Source organism: Zootoca vivipara, chromosome 14 (genome assembly GCF_963506605.1).
Source record: "Zootoca vivipara chromosome 14, rZooViv1.1, whole genome shotgun sequence".
Classification (NCBI taxonomy): domain Eukaryota; kingdom Metazoa; phylum Chordata; class Lepidosauria; order Squamata; family Lacertidae; genus Zootoca; species Zootoca vivipara.
The window spans coordinates 13,984,533-14,009,307 of NC_083289.1; the positions used below are offsets into that span (position 1 = coordinate 13,984,533).

Below are 24,775 nucleotides of genomic sequence, written 5' to 3' on the forward strand. Positions count from 1 at the left end.
ACATAATGCTCTCTTGGTGAATGACAAAGTATGGGACAGTAGAGATGCAGAGAGAAAGAGATACAGTGCAAGGACCTTGAAATCGGCATGCAAACAGTCTGTATATTCACATTATTTCCCAGCACCATGCTGACCTTTCATTGGAAGCAATCAAAGTGGAAGGATTCTTCAAGTACTGTTTGAAACGGAGCTCAAAAGCTTGCCCTATGGTATTTATGACTTCCTGGGCTATTCTGCTGGGACATTCCAGTATATGGCAGGCTTAAAAAAAACACAGAGAAAAGTTGTGGAAAACAAATAAATTGTTGTCATATATTAAAAGGTTTATGAGTCTGACTATCAAGAGTGCTGTGCAGGTAAAAATTCCATCGAAGTGAAGGTTAGAACAGTTTCCAGAGTAGAACAGCAAAGGAATCATATATAACCTAAGTTCTCAAACTTTCCAACGGGGATTTGTTGACAGGGTTGAAATTTCTTGAAGCCTACCAATTACAAAATGGCAGTGCAGAGGTGGAGCCACTAACAAAATGGCAGCAGATGGAAGTGGAGCTTGGACTAATCAGCTGGCAATTGCAAACATCATTCTCTGCTGGTATAGTATCTGTTTGCTCTTTAGGTAAAGGTAAAGGGACCCCTGACCATTAGGTCCAGTCGTGCCCGACTCTGGGGTTGCGGCGCTCATCTCACATTATTGGCTGAGGGAGCCGGCGTACAGCTTCCAGATTATGTGGCCAGCATGACAAAGCCGCTTCTGGCGAACCAGAGCAGCACACGGAAACGCTTTTTACCTTCCCGCTGGAGCGGCACCTACTTATCTACTTGCACTTTGACCTGCTTTCGAACTGCTAGGTTGGCAGGAACTGGGACCGAACAACAGGAGCTCACCCCGTCACGGGGATTCGAACCGCCGACCTTCTGAACGGCAAGCCCTAGGCTCTGTGGTTTAACCCACAGCACCACCTGCATCCCTTCCACCAGCATTCCCTTGCTCTTTAGAGCTTGCTTAATTTTTTGAGGCAGTGGTTTCCTTGAATTTCATAGTTCATCTTTCCTCGGGCCAAGTACAGACATTGGCTCCGGAGGCATACTGGAGAATACTTTTAGGGAGATAAGGGTTTTAATTGTTACTTCAGACTTTTAGGAGTAAATTCCACCATGTTCAAGATTTAAGCCACAATGCTGTGCACACTCATCTGGAAGTTAGCACCACTGAATACAGAGTGACTTCTGAGTTAACTTGCATAAAATTGCACTGTTAATTCTTTTAGCTTTCCTTTAGGACAGGAGGTATTCTGATATATTTGGAATCACTGGAGTCATTTAGAGCAGTGGTCCTCGACCTTGGGCCTCCAGATGTTTTTGGCCTACAACTCCCATGATCCCTAGCTAGCAGGACTAGTGGTCAGGGATGATGGGAATTGTAGTCTCAAAACATCTGGAGGCCCAAGGTTGAGGACCACTGATTTAGAGAGTACTGCAGTTTCAAATGTAAACATTGATTTGCATAGTCACATTATTATATTTTCTGTTGCCTCGCTAATGACTCTTTAAAAAAAATATTTCCAGGAACATAAATAACAATATAAGAAGAGCCTGCTGGATCAGGCCAATGGTTCATCTAGTCCAGCATCATGTTCTCACAGGGGCTGACCAGATGCCTGCGGAAAACTTGCAAGCAGGACCTGAGTACTAGAACATTCTTCCCTCATGAGGTTTCCAGAAACTGGATTTCAGAGGAATTACTGCCCCTGACCATGGAGGCAGAACATAGCCATCAAAGCTAACAGTCATTGATGGCCTTATCTTCCATGAATTTGTCTAATTTTCTTTTAAAGCCATCCAAAACACTCAAACTTTCTTCCTTTGGGGGGGGGGTCATTCCATCCCCTTGATCATTTCGGTTGTCCTTTTCTGAACCCTTTCCAACTCTACAATATCACTTTTTGATGTGAAGTGACCAGAACTGAACAAAATATTCCAAATCTGTATAACAGCATTATGGTATCAACTAGCCACATTTCCCCATCTTAGCCATCAGATGGCACTTTGAGACCACTCTGATAAGAAAGCTATCAAAGAATAAAGCCAACGATTCTCTTCTTGGATGTTTTTGACTTTCCCTATCCACTAATGGACCCTGGGATTTCTTGTACAATGGTAGGAGGAAAAGTTTTCACACAAAAAAATCTTATACACCCCATTTTCCACCAAAGGTTCACCTATTTGAAAGCCATTGTATGTGGTAGAATAAAAACTTGACTTAACTAAATGATATGCGAAATGTTTGCTTACATTTCCATATCTTTAACTAAACAAAAAACAAAATAAATCTGCTCCAAGAGGGCCTGATCCAGACTGGAACTGCAGTGTGGGGAGAGGGGGTTAACTCTCCCCATCCCACATTTACCTAGTTAAAATTGCCTCAACTGCTATTTGCCGTAGGGTGGAAGGCAGCTTGCCTTCTGGGAAAATAGAACTTGGCAGGCAAGGAAGGATTTTCATCAGGAAAAGCAGTAAGCAGTGTAACCAGTAAACATGTTGCCTGAGATGGGCTGCAGACCACAACTCCTCTTCCCTCACCTCCCCAGCCACTTTCCTGTTGCCTCATGATTGCATGCTCCTGACGTAGTGGCAGCATGGGCATGCCTTGCCTGGTTCTGAGGAAGGGGTCTTTCCTCATCACCAAGCATCATGTGTGAGATTGCCCAAAGAGTCCTGCCATTTTGCCACAACAGTGTTAAATTACTGTTTAAAGTTATCGCAAAACTTTAAAGTCATTGGTTGCCCCCAAACTAGCATGTCTTTATTATATACTGGGACGCAGGTGGTGCTGTGGTCTAAAACCACTGAGCGTCTTGGGCTTGCTGACTTGAAGGTCGGCGGTTCGAACCCCCATGACAGAGTGAGCTCCCGTTGCTCTGTCTCAGCTCCTGCCAACCTAGCAGTTCAAAAGCACACCAGCGAAAGTAGATAAACAGGTACCGCCGCGTCAGGAAGGTAAATGGAGTTTCCGTGCACTCTGGTTTCCGTCACGGTGTCCCCTTGCGCCAGAAGCGGTTTAGTCCTGCTGGCCACATGACCCGGAAAGCTGTCTGTGGACAAACACTGGATCCATTGGCTTCAAAGTGAGATGAGCATCACAACCCCATAGTCGCCTTTGACTTGACTTAACCGTCCGGAGGTCCTTTACCTTTTTATTATATATCATTTCCATTCTAGCATTTGTATCTGGCTCTCCCTCCAAAGTATGGTCGTCTCATGGCAACATTTTGAAGTACATGGAAAGTGAATGGAAATTATTATCTTTTATATGTGCAGTGTTACTGAAATGATTGCACCTACCTCTTTGATTAACGGGGTCTTTAGCAACATAGGCGACATAGTCTGTTGTATCCTAAAACACACAAAGCCAAAAAGGAAATCTTATTTAATGAGCTTAAGCCACTACAATGTGGTCATTCTATTTTACAGCAGACTTCCCCCCCACACACACACACACTTTACAAGAAAGCAGGGATACAGTACTGTATATTCCTGCGTATAAGACTACCTTTTAACCCAGGAAAATCTTCTTAAAAGTCGGGGGTCGTCTTATACGCCGGGTCGTATTTCTTATACGGCGAGTATATCCCAAACTCTATATTTTAACTGGAAAAGTTGGGGGTCGTCTTATACGCCCAGTCGTCTTATACACCAGAATATACGGTACTTAAGGACACTTCCAGACTGTTGCTGTTTTCAGGCAGGATTCAATAGAGACAAAAATCAGGTTGGTATAGTTGGTCAGTAGGCCTTGCTCAACAAACCTTATTTCTTCAAGAAATTAGGCTTTTTTAAATAACAAAGGTGATGGGAAAATGCACTGGAAAGTGTAGGATAACATTTGCTTTGATGCAACATCATCTAACCTCCCAGCAAAAAAATAAATAAATAAAAATCAGAATGAACGCTCGTTAAATAGCCAACATAGTCTAATCTCCTCACAAACAAATCAGGATGAATAATAAACAAGTCATCTGGAAATGGCCTAAAACAGAGTGACAACAAAGTATTATGTTTTTAATGGTCAAGGAAAAGCAAACTACAAGCTTTTCCATATGAAACAAATCCCTCAGTTATCATTTAAAATGAGCCTTTTCTCCTAATCGGAGAAGAGTCAGAAAGACAGGGAACAATTTAACTTGGAAACGGGTCACATATGAAATGAGACAACTGACAGACAGTGTGTTATAACAGGTTCTTGAAGTTCAGAAGTTTGTACTTACAGGATCACCTCCAGAAGCAAATGAAATGGACTGCATGTGGTGATTCGCAATAATCTGAAAAAAACACAACATCACTGTCGTCATCTGTTTATTGATAAAATGGTGTCCCAAGTGGCTCACAATCTCAAACGAACAACAGTAAGTATAACAATTCAAGTTACAGGTAGGTAGCCGTGTTGGTTTGCCGTAGTCGTAAAAAAAGTTCCTTCCAGTAGCACCTTAGAGACCAACTAAGTTTGTCATGTATCTGAAGAAGTGTGCATGCACACGAAAGCTCATACCAATGACAAACTGAGTTGGTCTCTAAGGTGCTACTGAAAGGATTTTTTTTCATTTTATAACAATTCAAAGAAGGAATTAGGAGTAATTAAAAACAATTAATTATGCTAAGGTGCTACGCAGCTAGAAATCACCAGTGAGTTACATTGTAGAGTATATTACAAGTTGAAACTGTATGCAAAGTGTATCTATCATGGATGGCCAATCTGTGGCAATCTGTGGTGGGATTATGTTGTTCACCTGGACAGGTGCAAGAAGGCCTAAGGCCTGTGGGCTGGTTATGAGAGATTAAGGCTTCCATGCCTGTCTGCCTCTCTTACACTATGTTACTGCAAGATAGCAACGAATATTTAACATTTGGAACTCCCTGCTTACTGATATAAGGCAGGCACCTGCACCTGCTAAAAATATTTTTGCTCAGGCGAACCTACCCAGATATGTAGAATGCTAATGTGTGTTTTAAGTAAGCAGTCTGTAGTTCATTGCTGTTTTTTTTAAAGTTTTAAATAGCTGTGGAGTTTGTCAGATCATTTCATTGTTTTATTCTTTTTGTAAACTGCTTTGAGGTTTTTTTTCTTCAGTCAAGCAGTGTGTAAATTTTAGGAAATGATAAATCATGAATAAATTTGGATAGCACTTTCAAGAGTTCAACATGCTTCACAAGCATTGCCTATTAATAATAGTGCAATTTATTGATGCAGCACCCTCAGGGTTCATGGCATTTTAGAGCATAGCTGCCAAGTTATCCCTTTTTTTAAGGGAAATTCCCTTATGCTGAATAGGCTTCCTCGTGAGAAAAGGGAAAACTTGGCAGCTATGTTTTAGAGAGCTTAAGAGGATGGGTCCTTGCCCCAAGCAGCTTACAAACTAAAATTCTACACAAAGGAATATACAATAGTGGAAGTAGTGGAAAATGGGGGCAGGACAAACAAAGAAGCAATCTACAGTCATTTTAGTTAATACACATTTAGGCTTAGTTACAGGCTAAGTTACATTGTCTGTATACACAAACCATACACTTAAAGCACATGCCTCCCCCTCAGAAGAATCCTGGAAACTGTGGTTTGTTATGGGTGCTGGGAACTGTAGCACGACTGGGGGCTAAGCAATAGTAGGCCAGTTTCAACCACACAAACGCCTCTGTCTTCCAACCAGTAATTCAGAGGCATAATTATAGCTCAAGGGCAAATTCCAGCCATGTGAAAACATTCAAGGAGGGCATGAAATAGGAGGGCTGTGGCTTGCGGAGGGGATGTGGCCCACGGATATATTGAGGCCCGGAAGTTCCCCACCCCAATGTAAAATAACATGCCAGCCTACCTGCTGGGTCTCAATGTTCAGTAGAATGAGGCTGCTTGTTGAGATGGTCAGTTTCGTATTCATGCCAGAAAACTGAAGGTTACTTTTACCAAGCACTGGAGATAAAAATTTAGCTGGAGGCTAAAAAGACAACAAAATGCCTATCCGTTAGTCTTCACATTTCACTAGTAACCAAGGAGAAATGAAATGAATTAATTATTACTACGTCTTTATTATAACACCAGGGCCCCTGGGAGATCCAAGACATATCATTAAAGGAACAACTGCGGGAACTTACAAGGATCCCAACCAGCATGACAGCAGCGATGAAGGTGGTAGCAAGTAGCAACTATGCTGTTTATGGTACATGGAAAGGGGGACTTTATGTACTTAAAATGTTGTGATTCCAGTGTGGCGAAAACAGAATTTCTAGCCGCCTGTAACATAGGAAAAACAAAAACAAAGATGATGGGCTAATGCTGCCAATTTCTTCAAAAGTCCAAAATAAAACAAGCAGCACGCAAAGGCACCAAATTCAATCCAGTTTCAATCAAGTATTATTAATCCAAAGAGAAAACAATAAGAGAACCATATACAAGTGCTGACACAAGAGCCAAAATCAAACGTTAAACAGATAGCATGTACAAATTAAAGGCAAACCAGTCTTTATAGTCTTTGAGGCTATCTAGCGGTCAGCAAGTGGCAGCAGGTCGAACGAGGTGTCAATGGTAGTAGACAGGCTGCCGGCGTTTTTTTGCCTGTTTCGCCCATATGACGGGCTTCTTCAGTAGTTCTCCTTGTACTTTTATGTTTAGTGCATTCACTGGTGGTATAAACCAGGTCTTATTAGTATTCGAATTAAGACACTAATATACATATAAACAGAACAAATATCAAAAACAGTACTTACAATTTGTATGAAACCACTTATCTTGGCTTAGGCCACAATGCTCAGGTGTTTTTTCAAAAGGTTCTCTCATTTACATATTCACTGGTAATACAAATCAAATTCTAATTATTGTTTGAAATAATACAGTAATACAATTTCTAAAATACATGTACACAAAAAGAGATACTTACATTTCTTGTATTCAGAGTATTTTTGGTTTGAGCATGTATTGACTAAGCAAATATCCTGTGTTTGGAGCACACTTATATACAAAAAGTTGGTTCACAGGTGATAATAATTAAAGATGACAATTAGGAGGGGGCAGAAGAATGTGAGTACTGATAACACTTACAGTATCTCTATGATTACTGTATGTTATACTGCTAGTGTGTTCGTTTAAATGAATACAGAAAGGTCAAGATCTGAGTTTAAACCGTCCGGTTGTAATGTCTTAAACATAAAAATCAATTTAGTTTCTTGTTGTCTCAATATTTTTAGGATATCCTGCTTGTGGTATTTTTTGGGTGTGTACTGCCATAAGCCAAAAAACATTAAATCGGAGTCACTGTGTTTCATTTGTAAAAAATGAGGTGTAAGAGGGGCTTCCATCACTTTATTGCGGATGCGTGATCTGTGTTCTCCTATACGTACCTTTAGTGCCCGCGTGGTGCTGCCTATATACAGTTTGTTACAAGGGCACCGTATGCAATAAACTACGTTCTTGGAGTTGCATGTGGTCATGGAGTTGATTTTAAAAGTGAACTGCATATGTTCACTTTTTATTTCTTTTACTTGTAAACTGTAGGGGCACATATTGCATGAGCCGCATCTATAGTGGCCTTTAGTGACAATGGATGGTGATTCCAAACAATCAGCTTTGACCAATTGATTGCGCAAAGTTCCTTTCTTCCTCAACCCTAAAAGGGGGGGATCTTTACAGCCAGGTATGTCTTCCACAATATGCCAATGTTTATATATAATATTTCTAATGTGGCTGGCCAGGGGTGTGAAATCCATCCCCATGACCAGGCGGCTGGGTTTTCTGTTTTTAATGCTATCAGACCGTGTTTCAAGCAAATTTTTTCGATTGCGACCGTCTACACGTCTGTATGCGTCCTGTATGATACAATTAGGGTAGCCCCGGTTAACGAGAGCTTTTTCTAGCTGATGAGCCGCATTTCTATAGTCTCTCTTGTCTGTAGCATTCCTTTTCAGTCTGATTAACTGTCCGTATGGTAAATTTCTTTTTAAATGAGAAGGGTGACTTGAAGAGTAATGGAGTAGGGAGTAACAATCCGTTAATTTCTTATGTGGTTTGAATGCCAAGGTGTTTCTATTTGAAATGTAGACCACTACATCCAAAAATGGAATTTCTTTTTTGTGATACTGACAAGTAAATTTTAGATGGGAATCCAATGTGTTCACCCATTCTTGGAATGCAATACATGTTGCTTCAGATTTAAAAATTATGAGCAAATCATCAATGTATCTTTTAATCAGAATGATGTCATTTGTAAAGGGGTTAGATTCAGAAAAAAAATGTTTGTTTTCAAAGTCAATCATGTGAATGTTTGCTACCGATGGGGCCAATGCCGCGCCCATAGCCACCCCCTTGGTTTGGATGTAGAAGTCATTTTTATACCTGAAGAAATTATTTTCAAAAACAATATCCAGTAATTGGATTAAAAAATAATAAGGAGGGGTTTGTTCTTGTCTGGAACGTAGTAAATTTTCAATGGTCCCTCTTATGGTCTCTAGTGGGATATTAGTGTAGAGAGAACCTACATCGAGTGTTGCCAGGATCGCTCCTCTAGGCACGGGAAGGTCTTCCAGTTTAGCAATAAGATCCCCGGGGGTGGTGTGATTGGAAAAACGTCATATCCCTACTAGACATAATATAACTAGAGAACAACAAGAGCTAATTCATAACTTGGCGAATGACCGCTCCATCACAATTAAACCTGCGGACAAAGGAGGGGCTATTGTCTTAATGGACACAGTCACTTATGAACGGGAAATAAACAGGCAATTGGCCGACAGAAGATATTATTTACCTCTTAGTTATGATCCCACTCAGAAAGTTTCTAACCTTATTCGTATCACGGTCAATGAGGCTCTAGCGCTAGATTATATTTCTATACAAACCGCCGAGTTCCTACTTTGTAAAAATCCACGGGTCCCTATCTTTTACACTCTCCCCAAGATCCATAAAAATATCACACCACCCCCGGGCCGTCCTATTGTCTCAGCTGTTGGTTCACTCACAAACATTTTTTTTCTGAATCTAACCCCTTTACAAATGACATCATTCTGATTAAAAGATACATTGATGATTTGCTCATAATTTTTAAATCTGAAGCAACATGTATTGCATTCCAAGAATGGGTGAACACATTGGATTCCCATCTAAAATTTACTTGTCAGTATCACAAAAAAGAAATTCCATTTTTGGATGTAGTGGTCTACATTTCAAATAGAAACACCTTGGCATTCAAACCATATAAGAAATTAACGGATTGTTACTCCCTACTCCATTACTCTTCAAGTCACCCTTCTCATTTAAAAAGAAATTTACCATACGGACAGTTAATCAGACTGAAAAGGAATGCTACAGACAAGAGAGACTATAGAAATGCGGCTCATCAGCTAGAAAAAGCTCTCGTTAACCGGGGCTACCCTAATTGTATCATACAGGACGCATACAGACGTGTAGACGGTCGCAATCGAAAAAATTTGCTTGAAACACGGTCTGATAGCATTAAAAACAGAAAACCCAGCCGCCTGGTCATGGGGATGGATTTCACACCCCTGGCCAGCCACATTAGAAATATTATATATAAACATTGGCATATTGTGGAAGACATACCTGGCTGTAAAGATCCCCCCCTTTTAGGGTTGAGGAAGAAAGGAACTTTGCGCAATCAATTGGTCAAAGCTGATTGTTTGGAATCACCATCCATTGTCACTAAAGGCCACTATAGATGCGGCTCATGCAATATGTGCCCCTACAGTTTACAAGTAAAAGAAATAAAAAGTGAACATATGCAGTTCACTTTTAAAATCAACTCCATGACCACATGCAACTCCAAGAACGTAGTTTATTGCATACGGTGCCCTTGTAACAAACTGTATATAGGCAGCACCACGCGGGCACTAAAGGTACGTATAGGAGAACACAGATCACGCATCCGCAATAAAGTGATGGAAGCCCCTCTTACACCTCATTTTTTACAAATGAAACACAGTGACTCCGATTTAATGTTTTTTGGCTTATGGCAGTACACACCCAAAAAATACCACAAGCAGGATATCCTAAAAATATTGAGACAACAAGAAACTAAATTGATTTTTATGTTTAAGACATTACAACCGGACGGTTTAAACTCAGATCTTGACCTTTCTGTATTCATTTAAACGAACACACTAGCAGTATAACATACAGTAATCATAGAGATACTGTAAGTGTTATCAGTACTCACATTCTTCTGCCCCCTCCTAATTGTCATCTTTAATTATTATCACCTGTGAACCAACTTTTTGTATATAAGTGTGCTCCAAACACAGGATATTTGCTTAGTCAATACATGCTCAAACCAAAAATACTCTGAATACAAGAAATGTAAGTATCTCTTTTTGTGTACATGTATTTTAGAAATTGTATTACTGTATTATTTCAAACAATAATTAGAATTTGATTTGTATTACCAGTGAATATGTAAATGAGAGAACCTTTTGAAAAAACACCTGAGCATTGTGGCCTAAGCCAAGATAAGTGGTTTCATACAAATTGTAAGTACTGTTTTTGATATTTGTTCTGTTTATATGTATATTAGTGTCTTAATTCGAATACTAATAAGACCTGGTTTATACCACCAGTGAATGCACTAAACATAAAAGTACAAGGAGAACTACTGAAGAAGCCCGTCATATGGGCGAAACAGGCAAAAAAACGCCGGCAGCCTGTCTACTACCATTGACACCTCGTTCGACCTGCTGCCACTTGCTGACCGCTAGATAGCCTCAAAGACTATAAAGACTGGTTTGCCTTTAATTTGTACATGCTATCTGTTTAACGTTTGATTTTGGCTCTTGTGTCAGCACTTGTATATGGTTCTCTTATTGTTTTCTCTTTGGATTAATAATACTTGATTGAAACTGGATTGAATTTGGTGCCTTTGCGTGCTGCTTGTTTTATTTTGGCCTGTAACATAGGGGCTCAATGGGACCCAGGGACAAGCTGGGAAGGCACAACAATATGGAAGGTATTGTGGCCCCCTCCCTACAAAGCCAAACACAACCTGTGTAGTGCTGGCATATTCAACTGCAGTAGGGGCTACTGAGGCCAGCTCAACAGATGAAGGAAAGGACAAGATGCAAATATAAAGATGAAGCAAATTAGAGTTCTGCCCTTCCTTGGCAACAGAGGTGGGGAACCTCTAGATGTTGTTGGACTACAACTTCCATCATTGCTGACCATTGGCTATGCTGGCTGGGGCTGATGGCAGCTGCAGTCCTACCTACAACACCTGGAGGGCGACAGATTCTCCACACTTACTTTAGAGGTAGCTGAGCTACAAATACTACCGGGGTGTTTGTGAAAGATGGAAGAGATGATTACCATAGAGTTGGAGGAGAGAGCTGAGGATGACTTCTTTTTGGGGCCCAAGCTACCTGGGGAGGTCTGGATAGCTGAGCAAACAAACCTCCTCCATCTGCAGTAAGGACACATAGGATAGCCAAAGTGACCCAGTCCCAATGTAGTCATCACTGATATTTATAGTATTAACATTGAATTTGGTTGCCAATGGCAGTTACACAGGGTTTGCACCACAAGTGTGTAGGGGAAGGGGATGAAGATACCTTCTCTCTTCTCCCCCCCCCCCCATAAAGCATCATGTTCAATGTCAGCTTTCAGTTTAGTACCAGAAACACAGGCTGTGTGCTACTCTCCTTTTTTTCCTTCACTCTACAAGGATGCCTGGCCTCGGTCCATCTACAGGCCAATCAGGTTGCAGATTCACTTCTACCAGCCGCCTGATTGGCTACTCCTGCAGGCCAATCAGGTTGCGGATTCACTTCCACCTGGAGTTGGATTGGGTAGCTCCTGCTGACCAATCCGACTGCTGATTCTGAATCCTATTGTTCTAGGATTCAGCTCAGTACATAACAGTCCAGTATACCTGAAGGAGCATCTCCACCTCCATCGTTCTGACTGGACACTGAGGTCCAGTGCCAAGGGCCTTCTGGCGGTTCCCTCGCTGCGAGAAGTCAAGTTACAGGGAACCAGGCAGAGGGCCTTCTCGGTAGTGGCACCAGCTCTGTGGAACGCCCTCCCACCAGATGTCAAAGAGAAAAACAACTACCAGACTTTTAGAGGACATCTGAAGGCAGCCCTGTTTAGGGAAGCTTTTAATGTTGAATAAATTATTGTATTTTAATATTTCTTTTGGAAGCCGCCCAGAGTGGCTGGGGAAACCCAGCCAGATGGGCGGGGTATAAATAAATAAATAAATAAATAAATAAATAAATAAATAAATAAATAATATGCTGGTGAAATATTTCAGCATTGCTAGTGGCTGCTTATCAAATAAAAGGCACTTTAAAGTAAATGCAAGCACTGTTGATCAAGATGGTTTACCTTCATTGTGGATCTTCCTTGATTAATTACCTATCTCATTAGAAGCACAGATATGTTCGTACAGTTACAGCCATTGTTACGCAAGATTTAAGTGTTTGCTTGTACAGTAAAATAAATAAAGAAATATAAATAAAATGGCCCTTTCTCTCTAGGTTTGTATGCAGCACAGCATGTAAAAACAATATGTATTTCACTGATAGCAACTATTCCTCGTTGCTGGAATGTACACATCCACTTGCCTAAGAGGGAGTTGGAATTGGCTAGGAAAATAATAAACCACTCTTAGCTTTTGAAAGCAGCAAGTAGGAGGAGTCTTACGCCTTTGGGACTATTGCTGTTGCTTTAGAAATGCTGCTGCTTTGGGATTAGCCTGGGTCTGATTGCTCGATGCCTGCTCAATTTAAATATATTAAAACAAGCAAATACTAGTAAACGGTAAATTTCCAGGAGTTTCATATTTACCTTCCTCTTTTTTACGCCTCCTTGTGTTCCTGGTACAGCTTCACACAGCCGACTTATTGCTTCCCTTTGAGAAAGAAGAAATAGCACAGGCAGTTGATTGAGCAATGTGGTTTATTTATGCAGCCTTAGCTTCAGACAGAGAATACTTATTTTCAATATTTAAGTCCCCCCCTTTTTTTTTTGCTTCAGCACAACCACCTTCCAGAAAATAACTGTTAGTAACTTGTAAGTATGGCTGGCCGGCCTTTAGGCGTGTGGGACATTTGTCCCAGGTGCTAGTGCTAAAGAAACTAGTCGCTGCAGCCATTGAGCTTGCCCCCTACCTCTTGCAAGCAACCAGGAGCTGCAGTAAGGGGTAAGGAAACAAGGAAGACAGCTGGTCCAAGACTTGCCAAGAAACGTTAAAACAAATTCCTCCACTCCACTGTGCGAACTTTATTCTCTCCTAAACTGGTTACTCTTTTGTAGTGACGCAGCGTGGTGTTAAAGCAGTTGTGTGTTTACTTTGTACTCTGTCTTTGCTTATCATATAAAAATCAAAGCTACATAGCTCTAAATCAAAGCTACATAGCTCTACCTTTGTTGTACCTCTGGGGATTTCACTCCTTGTTAGAAAAGCCTCTGAGATTTTTTTCTGCAATCAAGCGGCATATACATTTTATGAAAAAATAAATACATAAATGTATGATTTGTAGCAACAGCCACCCACCCGAAGAAAGGGGTAAGCATCCATTTCCTTGCTCCTGGAATACTTTGTCCAGTTCTGGGCACCATAATTTAAGAAGGATATTGACAAGCTGGAATGTATGCAGAGGAGAGTGACCAAGATGACCAAGGGTTGGGAGACCAAGCCTTATGAGGAATGGTTGAAGGAGCTGGGTATGTTTAGACTGGTAAAAAGGAGACTGAGAGGAGATATAATAGCCATCTTCAAATATCTTAAAGGGCTATCATATGGAGGATGGAATAGGCTTGTTTTCTCCTGCTCTGGAGGCTAGGACCCAAACAAATGGATTCAAGTTACAAGAAAGGAGAATTCAACTAAACAACAGGAAGAACTTTCTGACAGTAAGAGCTGTTTGACACTGGACACGAGAGGTGCTGGACTCTCCTTTTTAAGCAGAGGTTGGATGGCCACCTGTCATGTATGATCTAGTTGAGATTCCTGCATTGCAGGGGGTTGAGACCCTTCCGACTCTACAGTTATATGATTCTATGAAAATACTTCCAGTTTGGGGTGGATTTCACCGCATATTACTTTTCACAAAACCATGGTTGTTTAGTTTATGAATAGACTTCCGGAACCAATTGTGTTCATAAACCGAGGTGCCACTGTAGCAAGCATGGTAGAGCTGGTTGCAGGATCTCCAGCCTCCAATCTTTGTTTAATCGGGCAGCTTGACAGATAGCATAGAGAACAAACCACAATCTATCTGTATAGCCAACTTTGCAGGGTTGCTGTGAATATTTTGAAAATGTGATTGATTTCAAGCTGCCTTAAACATTTGTTGGCAAGGCAGGGTAGAAAGTGGGGGAGGGGGTGCAAGACTACTGATTGCTAAGAACTGGAAACTACAAACACTACCAACGATTGATGATTGGCAGATGAAGATGATTGAATTTATGGAACTGGCGGAGATGACCGGAAGAATCCGCAACCAGGGAGAGGAAGCGATGGAGGAAGAATGGAAAGATTTTAAATTGTATTAAAAAAAATATGCTAAAGTAATTTTTTAGACTAGAAATTAAGCTGTAAACAAACTGTGGAATATGTGAATATGATATTTTAAAGGGAAAAGAAGAATTTTTTACAAGGTGAATAATCTGATAAAGAATTTGCTAATTATAAATGTATTTAAGAACCACAGGGAGGGGAACCCGAGGAGGTCCCAATATACAATGTGAGGTGAGATAAGATTTAATGCGTTATATGTATTTGTTTTTGTATTGTTTTTCTTTTTTCTATTTTCTGTCTTTAGTGCTTTGTATATCTTTTTTTAGAAAATCAATAAAATACTATTTTTTTAAAAAAAGAAAGTGGGGGAGGGGGACACCCTAAACTTCTAATAAGATTTCCTTTCCAACCAAATTTAAGTGAATGTCTCTTTTAAAGATTCTGTGCCCAGATGGGGGAAGGGAGGGGAGGGAAGCAGATGGCTAATAAAGCACTTGCACGCTTAATGACCTACATCAAAGACAGACAAATTACACACCATACAGTCAAATGACATGCTGCGTTCCCCTTCCCGATGCCGCCATGGTTCAACAACGAAACCACTGATATAAGATCAGTCAGAATCTCTGTTTTGGCATGCGATGTACCATTTAATTATCCTCATTATAGTTATGCAAGGAGAAAAGGAGTTAGCTTTGCCAAAGGCCACTGACTCCATGAATCCAAAGGGTGAGTGTTTGAGTGGAATAGCTTTCCTTGCAATCCAGTTTGGAGTATCTTGGTAGATCTCTGAGTAATTTGCAGTAGATCAGGGGTGCCCAAACTTTTTTCAAAGAGTGCCGGATTTGATGAAGTGAACATGAGTGTTGACATTTTTTAGAATTGGAGTTGTTGAGCTTTTTTTTTTGGATTTTACCCCAAAGTTGTCTTTTGGGGGGATTATTGTAGGCCAAAACATCTGGAGGGCCGCAGTTTGGGGATGCCTGCTCTAGCCTTTAAAGCCCTCAGCAGCTAGGAACGGGTAACCTAGAGGACTAATTGTTCCCACATAGGTTTGTCCAGGAATTAGGATAAATGTCAGAGGCCCTGCTTTTTGTGCTATCTTGGGAGATTTGGCATAAAATTGTAGAGTTGGAAGGGACCTCAAGGGTCATCTAGTCCAACCCCCTGCTTGTGAGCACAATAAACAGAGGACTCAGGTATACAACTGCAAATAAAAAGTTTTAAGTGTGTTTTAAGTGCAATATACAATGTGGCACAAGATGGCGATGGTGAGCCTGATGAAAAATTCAATGTGTTGTTTTTTTAAAAAAGGATGAAAACTTTTTTCTTATATTCATCCAGCTTTTCCTTAACTTCCTTCTTTAATTTGTTAAAAGTCTCTTGTTCTAAATTTCTTGTTATATTTATGCCAAAGTAAAAAGGTAAAGGTAAAGGGACCCCTGAGCGTTAGGTCCAGTCGCAGACGACTCTGGGGTTGTGGCGCTCATCTCGTGTTATTGGCTGAGGGAGCCGGCATACAGCTTCCAGACAAAGCCACTTCTGGCAAACCAGGGCAGCGCACGGAAACACAGTTTACCTTCCCGCTGGAGCGGTACCTATTTATCTACTTGCACTTTGATGTACTTTAGAACTGCTAGGTTGGCAGGAGCTGGGACCGAGCAACGGGATCTTACCCCGTTGCGGGGATTCGAACCGCCAACCTTCTGATCAGCAAGCCCTAGACTCTGTGGTTTAACCAACAGCGCCACCCAAGTACTTTATTATATTTCTTAATTTTATGTCTATTTTTATTTCCTTCAAAAAAAATTGTTTTTCATCTTCATGGTAGTTAAATATCATCATCTCTGATTTGGACCAATTGATTGGCAACCCTGTTATTTCTCCATTTTTTTCAAATGTGTCTCTATTACCTGCATATTTTCCAACGGATTTTCAATTGTTAGCAAGGTATGATCTGCAAATAAGCTCATTTTCTCTTTTCCTTTATTGCTTATTCCTTTTATATTTCCATCTTCACCATTTACATTGGCCAGAGTTTCAATGACCAATACATATAAAATTGGGGAAAGGTTTTTTGTTTTTTTAAAATATTTGTATAGATTCCACCAGAGCGTTCTTGGTGATGCTGTCATGACATTGTACTGTCCTGCAAAATGATATTCACCAGGCTCCCTCACTGTCTTTTACCAGAAACTGAATACACTTTTCTTTCAGTGGACTGTTATAATGTTTGGCTCTATTGTTGCTTGTAGCAGATTTAATATACTGTACTGTATAAGAACTTTTAACTTTGCTGCTGCTGCTGCTGCTATGTTTGTGTTTTTCTTTGCTTTAAGAGCTGATTGCATTTTGATATTGCTCTTAGAAACTGTTTTACATGCATTTTTTATTGATTGTATAGTATGATTTTATTTTGTTATGTTCTGTATGCCATTCTCAGCCCTTGCAGCAGGACAGCAGGATATAAGTAAATTATTGATTATTATTTTAAATTCATTTCAACTCCCTTCTCGCAAACAATTAACCAGAGAAAAAGTTCTTGCCAAGTTCCTAGCTACTAAATTGGCCTTTATACGGATGCAAGAACTTTCCTTCCAAGCATATACAAGGGCCCAACAGTGAATAAAACAGACTGGCCTCTTATGTAAGGAAAGCACACTGAGAAGATGAATGAAATTGGGGGGGGGGGATGAGGGGCAGACTGGAATTTGGCAATAAATGAATGCTCAGCTGCTTTGCCCAAGACCCTCTGGGTAGAATGAATAAGTCCAAAGCAAATACAATAACAAGGGTTCTCATTCTTGAAAGTGGAAAAAATAGCAGGACTTTAGAAACAGCTACCCACTCCAGTAATTCCCCCCCCCCCCAGTGGGAGGTCAAAGTTTGTTACCAAGTGGTCCCCATTATTTATATTGTCCAGTGGAAAAGGCTTTGCTGAATAGCCCAAAATCTTTACCCCCATGCAAGAATTTTGGCCATCTCAAGAGACCTAACGTAAAGACTGAACCATGAACTAGGCAGTATTGGGTTCAAATCTCTCCTCTCACTAAGAAGCCCCTCTCTTTCTTTCTTTCTTTCTCCCTCTCCCTCTCTCCTTTCTGTGATATTGAGGTAATACTGGCATATTTTATAGGGCTGTTGTGCCATTTCTAGCCCTTATGGCTTCAGGAACTACAGGCTTAGAAATGTAAGCTACACACAGTGATATTTCAGAAAGCAGAGGACTGGCTAAATAAGGTTTGCAGGGGACCGAGATAGTTATAACTAGCAGTAGCCAAGTGATGCAAAAATAAATATAAAATATGCAAACATGCTTAATTTATATAGATTGCAGGGTACTGCTTTTCCTGGCATGGAATTTGAGTTGCTTTGGCACCCATGATCTTAAAAGAAAATTTAAAAAGGCTTTTTGGATGCCTGGCTGCCAAAGTGTTGTTGTATAAAGAATAGTTAAAAGTACAGCCAGGGCCGTCTTAAGCATATCCGGTGCTGTGGTGCAAAGATCCCTCCGGAGGCCCCCCCCCCCCCGTTTCCCAGAGTTGTCAACCTTTTCCCAAGCCTCTGTGGGGATCGCTCTCCTCCTGCGGAGGCTTGGGAAGGAAGCTGCACATCCGCCAGCCATATAGTTGGCAGGGCGCAGCTTCCATCCTAAGCCTCTGCGGGAATCGCTCTCCTCCCGCGGAGGCTTGGGAGGCAAGCTGCACGCCCACCAGCCATATGGTTGACGGGGCGCAGCTGGTGGGCTTGCAGGAGGGAAAGGGGAGGCCGCCGGCAAAGCTGCGCAGCTCCCCCACTTGCTGGGCCGCTCCTGAGAGGCCAGCGTCCTGGCATAACGCGCCAGTAAACCCAATGGGAAAGACAGCTCTGAGTACAGCGTAAAGCAATAAAAAAAGGCAACAGAAGTACAATCAAGCCATCCTGCTATCAGCACCCAGGTTCCTTGGGTACTGCCAGGGCCTCCGTTGCCCCCTTTGAAGAGGTTTCTGGGTTCGCAATGCCACAAAGTGGTACTACATTAGGGTAGGGTTGCCATATTTCAAAAAAAAATGAAAACCCAAAGTTGTTGTAAATTGGACGTTTTTGAGCTATTTCTGAGGGAAATTGGCAAGAACGACATTGCCCAACAGCGGCTGCCATACCACTGCCCTGTTTTGTCAACTGGTATCGCTTTCAGGCAAGAGCAATAATATTGCAGTTACCAAGGGCAACTCTGTTTTGTATTCTTTCCTTCTTGTAATTACAATATTGTAGGTAGACAAACAGACACATACATACATACATACATACATACATACATACATACATACATACAAGCTTATGTGCTGGTTACTTTGGGAAACCTGGCGTGTACACACCCACACACTCACACCTTGTTTTCTCTAGGTCAGGTGGGGGGATCTTATGGAATAGCCTTGAACTCTTGAAACAGTTCTGTTCTGCCCTCCCCCAGCTGTTTAAATTGTCTATATAGCCTGACAATTACACACAGAGGTGGAAATCGCAAAACCAATTTGATTTTATCCAGCATATGAGGAATTTGTTACTTTTATTGCCCTGAAACTGCATGAAAACAACCATTTCATGCTAAAAGCATATGAAGTTCTTTTGGGTGTCAAGGAACTTGCCACCCCTGGAGCCTGCGGTCTTCTAGACTGTCTAGAAAAAAGAATTTTGTTGAGGAGGAGAGGCAATCTTGCAACGAACACTGGCCCACTTTGTTTATTGTTTCTCCAAATGAGGCTGGGAGCAAGGAGGTGGGCTGATGTAAGTGAATAAGAATGCTGTTGAAGATTCGATTTTAAGCATCTGAGGCCCTTCCTTCACCCACAGAACAGAAAGGGATTGTATGCATTGACAAAGTAGAAAGTCTAATCATCAAGATAAAATCAGCCTTATCCAGTTAGCCCCACAATTTCAGATGCCTTCTAAACCTAGAGGTTTTGCCTAGCTGCTTTCAAGGTTTAATGTAGCTATCCAACAAGGTATAGATCCCAACTTTGTTATCCCGTAAAGGTCCCAAAACTACTATCAGCAAGGCAGAACACGAGAGAACCCAAACCAAACAATTCAGTAAAATCATGAACTGTGTACTAATAAAGGGATGACAGCCAGATCACATGCACGCTAACTTTTAAATCTTAATTTGGTTTCCAAATTCTATTACAAAAAACAACTCAGTTCAAAACATAGAACCAAGAGCTGTTGCTTGCAAGTGTTACATTCCTAAAGATCTGTCCCAAATGGGAATAGAGTGGATATTCCCATCCCCCTGAGACTAGCCGGAAAGGATTAGTGCCCTATGTCCAAGCATTTCTACTGCTGTAATCCAAACACATTGACCCAGGAGTAAAGCCCATTGAACTCAATGGTGCTCACTTCCGGGAAGACATATATAGAATTGCATTGCAATGAACACATACTGAATTGTATCTGGTTCTGTGACACTTGTAAAAAAATACTGGTGTATATTATACTAGGCCTAGGGTATCCACAGCAGGTATTAAAATGTAGCAGTGCCACAGGTTGCAATGACAGTCTGTGCATTAAGTCCTATGCAGGTGTTCAAGCTATGTGCATGAAATATACAGTACATGTAACAGAAAGAGAATTGGCACTGTAGTGGCAGGCCCCCTTCTTAACCAAAAGATGATCAGGTTAACATCTACATAGAGTTTATGCACACACTGCCTCCCTTGACTCCACCATTGTGTGTAGACATGTGTGTGTACATACCTGCAGTTGTATACAAGTGAGCCCTGCAATAGTACGTTACAGTACAATGCTTCTGCTCAGGATTCCAGGCCCCAGCCTTGCCAAGATACTCCATACCCCCCCCCCCAAACTGCATCTAGGTGTAAATAAGTGTTACTTTTTAAAGACGCTAGCCACTGCTGTGCCTTGATCTTCCCAACGGAAGCACAAAACCAGGTAAGCACCCGGAACCCCTGGAACCTTGCACTGCTCATGGAAATTGGGATGATGTGGAAGAATATATACTACGGCACACAGAAGTTTTAAAATTATTTAGGAGTGTTTCAATGTGTAAGCGGCAACTTAATGTTTACCTTCACTTCTTTTTGCTTTCCAGAATGAGATAGAGCTTGCTTCTACTACTGTATGGTAGAATGCAAATTTGAAATGTTTATTTAAGTGTTGGGTATACAATCCTTTTTCATTGTTGTTGTTGCAAACTTAACGATATGCATAAGTTAATTGCAACAGCAAAAAGCTTCCGACTCCCAAGTATGAGCAATCCATTAAGGCAGAATGGGAGCTTTAATGACTTAAGCTTGTAACAATTCATTTTCAAAGGCATTGCTTCAGCTTTAATGCAGAAGCCTCTTTAAATAACTAGGCACAGTCTTCAATCCATTTCTGCATCTTCTTTATTGATGTTGGAAATACAAAAGAAATCTAGCCCACCCTACCCACTGGATTCTTCTTTCCACTGTTTGTCTCTTGCTAGGGGTGCTATCCTTCACTATGTGTCCTTGGGCACTCACTCCTATCAGACAAAGGAGATTCCTTGGTTGGAAGCAAGATATACCACTGGCATGACTAGAAACCCCCGTGTATATTGGATATGTATCCACAAATGTAGTGGAATGTGCAAATAGGTGTTGCCCCACCTCGTGCTCCTTAATCCAGCATCCCAGTCACCAAAATATACGTAATATCTCCTAGCAGGTGGTAAGGGATACCCCTGGACACAGGCCTTCTAACAGATGCAACTCTCACAAGAACATAAGAAGCTGCCCTGTACGGAATCAAACCATTGGTTCCTCTAGTCTAGTTTAAGTATTGTTTGCACCAGGTGTTGGGAACCTCTGGGCCTCCAGATATTGCTGAACTACAACTCTCATCAACCCCACCAAGCACCACCCAACCTGATCTACACTGACTTGGCCACAGCTCTCCAGGATTTCAAAGAGAGAATCTTTCCCAGCCAGACCTGGAGATTCTGGGTATGGAGCCTGGGACTATCCTGTATGCAAAGAAGATGCTCTGCTACTAAGTGATGACCCTTCCCTTTCCTGCCAGACTGGACACAAGCAAACTGTGTGCTTAAGGCAGCTGAGCGTGTAGGGTTTAGTGCCCTGTGGGAACCACGGGGGTCTTCCACTGCTGTGCTATGGCCTCAGTGTGCAATAGCATCCTTTGTCACAATTGCATTATTTAAGTTAGGTATGGGTGAATGTCAATTTCAGTTTCTTATCTTTCTAACCTTATGTTCCCTATCAGTTTGCAATTCCTTTTAAAGAAGTCCTGACTCTCTCTTTTCTCTTCCTGATCCTGCTCCCTCATTATTCTGTGTGTATGTTTTCACCCAGACACAATGTTGAGGTTTCACAATGAGGGTGGGAAGAAATTCACAGAAAGGTCCAAAGGTCTGCTCCTGGATGTATTGAAGATGAACTTTCTAAAAAGCAACTGTTTTCAGAGCTTTTGTGGCGTTTTTTATATTCTTCACAATGATCAAATATATAGGTTAATGACATGTGGCCTGAAAAATGGGAGAGAGAGAAACCTGCTCGCCCTCTGCCATCCTCTGAATGATGTCCCTGCTCTGACAATTTCCTACAATTGTGCTGTGTGGCACAAAAGTCAAAATATTAAGAAGATGTTGCCTCAGAATCCTTCATGCCACTATCAATTTCACCAAGCTTTGGGGGGGGGGGGGAGCAAAGAAAAAACTAGAATCTTGAAAGACACACTCCTATCTGACCAGAGCCTAGGAAAGCATGCCTGCTCAGAGGAAAGGCACATGAGATTCTCCTCCAACATGTGGAAGTGAAAGACAGGAGCAGTTAATTCCAATGTTAGATTTAACATAGGAATACCACATCTGTGCTTCCTTGTAAGCACTGTAGGGCAGAAAATCTGTTTGCAGAGGAAGTTACAGACGTCTCAAGATGACATACAGAACAGTGTAGTTCATGCTTAAATAGCCTTCAGGGAACCATGGGTTGTCTTTATTGCTTCCTGCTGAATGGAGACATTTTATGATATTCATTCGTATGATTGGTGGTGGGCAATATATTAGTGAAATAATATCTAGCCACAGGCTCTTTGCGGCTTTCTAAGCTGAAGCCTGAAACTTGCCAGCCTATAAAACAAAATGCATTCTACACCAACCACTGAATGCCATTCCCCTTCCAATATCACTTTGATAAATAGTAGTGATATAAACAGGGACCATGCCACAATAATATGTTCTGCGTGGCAACTTGAGAGACAAAAGAGCAGCCAAACGTATTTTCTAGACTGATTATTTTCCCCAGACCATGCATGCAAAAACAGAAGAAAATGGGGCAGTGATCCAAATGGTCTGGTGCCCATTGTAAATGTCAGCCTCCCAAGCCAGTTCTAGTTGCATGCAACCAGGCATCTACAATGACTAGAAGTCCTGGAAGAAGATGTACATCCTCATCTACATCAAAAGAGGCATTCAGTATCTGTTCGGTGGGGTTCATATGAACATCACAATGTGGACACTCAGCTTCACCAACTACATGCCTGGACAGATCCCTCTTGGTTAAGAAGGAGGGAGAAATTTCATTCACTTCCCATTTAAGTGAACAGACTTCATCCACACATTCCAAACAATACGGGGACCAAAACACATCCACCCTTCGAAATCTGCACTCCTTTGGATTTAGCAATGGAGTTCTCCAGTCATATGAGGTGTATAAAGATGCATGTAACTCGGGTAACGTGTGAATAACGTTATGGATGGTCCGCCCCCACCACTTAATGGATCCAATCGGCTTCCAGAGAGTGGTAGGGGATGTTTTATCCCATGTTGATGGCTTTTCAGCTGATCCTCTGGTGGCCTGCTGGAATGCGGAGTTAACCAGGGCTAGTCGTCTGGCTCCGAAGCGCCCTCTCTGATTGCATGGAGCCCAGACAGCCCTGTGGTTTTCCCCGGAGCTAAGTGCGATGAAACAATTGTTCTGACGGCTAGAGCGCCGGTGGTGGATAACTCATTCTGAATCAGACCGGACACGGGCTAGAGCTCAGCATCGAGCTACCAAGTGGCAATGGCGACGGCGAAGAGGACCTTCTGCAGAAAACAGCAGCAGGAGATGCTTTCAGGTGGTTTGCAACCTATTGGAACCACCTTCTTCACCGGGGCCTGGTAGAGACCCCAAGATCTCCTGCAATGACTTGTAGAAGACATCTGAAGGCAGCCCTGTTTAGGGAAGCTTTTAATGTTTAATAGATTATCGTATTTTGGTGTTCTGTTGGAAGCCTCCTAGAGTGGCTGGGATATAAATTATTATTATTATTATTATTATTTATTATTATTACTACTACCATATGATTTGGCTGAAGGAGACAATATTTGTGAGGTTTTACTACCCATATGGGGACCCAGGTGGCGCTGTGGTTAAACCACTGAGCCTAGGGCTTGCTGATCAGAAGGTCGGCAGTTCGAATCCCTGTGACGGGGTGAGCTCCCGTTGCTTGGTCCCAGCTCCTGCCAACCTAGCAGTTCGAAAGCACGTCAAAATGCAAGTAGATAAATAGGAACCGCTACAGCGGGAAGGTAAACGGCGTTTCCATGTCCTGCTCTGGTTTGCCAGAAGCAGCTTTGTCATGCTGGCCACATGACCTGGAAGCTATACGCCGGCTCCCTCGGCCAATAATGCGAGATGAGCGCGCAACCCCAGAGTCGGTCACGACTGGACCTAATGGTCAGGGGTCCCTTTACCTTTACCTTTACTACCCATATAGTGGGATAGATAGAATCTCTGATCTAGAGTTGAAAACTCTCATTCTTTCTGATCAATTCGGAATATTCTTCTATGATATGCAATAGGATGTATGTTTCCGAACTGTGTCTCACTGGAAAAAGGGCTGTTTGTGTTATTATTAGGTTAGGTTTGTGTGTTCAGAAATCATCATTCACAACCATTGGGGAGCTGATAAGCACAATGTTACAAGGATTACAGCACAGTTTGGAATCCATCAGATGTACATATGGCATAAAGTTAATGTTGAATTGTCTGAGAAAAAAATGGAATTTTGGCACAACCTTCCATGGCATGACATGAAGCAGAGCCATATGTAGCCTGTACAGAATATGACTAAGCATATCAGAAATCTGTACAACAGAAGTTTTTAAATGAGATTTTCAAGGTTACCCAAGCTTTGGATTGGCATACTAGCCAACTATTAATTGTGGTTACCACTGATTCTCTTCCTCCCTTTAAGGGCCAAGCTAGTTGTGGTGTTAAGTGCATGGAAGCAATTACCGGTAA

General features: G+C 41.7%; 2 protein-coding genes across 2 annotated transcripts in view; both read right to left on the reverse strand.

The window, feature by feature from the left end:
* Positions 1 to 24,775, reverse strand: part of SHC4 (SHC adaptor protein 4) — a 54,192-nt gene that overhangs the window by 11,767 nt on the left and 17,650 nt on the right. Inside the window, exons 3-7 of the mRNA XM_035131330.2 lie at positions 12,833 to 12,896; positions 5,865 to 5,984; positions 4,266 to 4,319; positions 3,343 to 3,394; positions 135 to 261 (exon numbers count right to left, since the gene is read on the reverse strand). Coding sequence (XP_034987221.2) covers positions 135 to 261; positions 3,343 to 3,394; positions 4,266 to 4,319; positions 5,865 to 5,984; positions 12,833 to 12,896 — 417 coding nt within the window. The remainder of the gene's footprint in view (positions 1 to 134; positions 262 to 3,342; positions 3,395 to 4,265; positions 4,320 to 5,864; positions 5,985 to 12,832; positions 12,897 to 24,775) is intronic.
* LOC132593166 (uncharacterized) lies at positions 6,300 to 8,328 on the reverse strand. Its single transcript, XM_060282506.1, has 2 exons — positions 6,754 to 8,328; positions 6,300 to 6,666 (listed from the first exon to the last, which is right to left on the reverse strand). Exon 1 carries the CDS (start codon positions 8,293 to 8,295, stop codon positions 7,129 to 7,131), a length of 1,167 nt encoding a protein of 388 aa, XP_060138489.1. The 5' UTR covers positions 8,296 to 8,328; the 3' UTR covers positions 6,300 to 6,666; positions 6,754 to 7,128.

What these genes read in the sequence shown, in the direction of transcription:
- LOC132593166 (XM_060282506.1), bottom strand. Translation starts at nt 8,295, where the DNA reads ATGATTGACTTTGAAAACAAACATTTTTTTTCTGAATCTAACCCCTTT.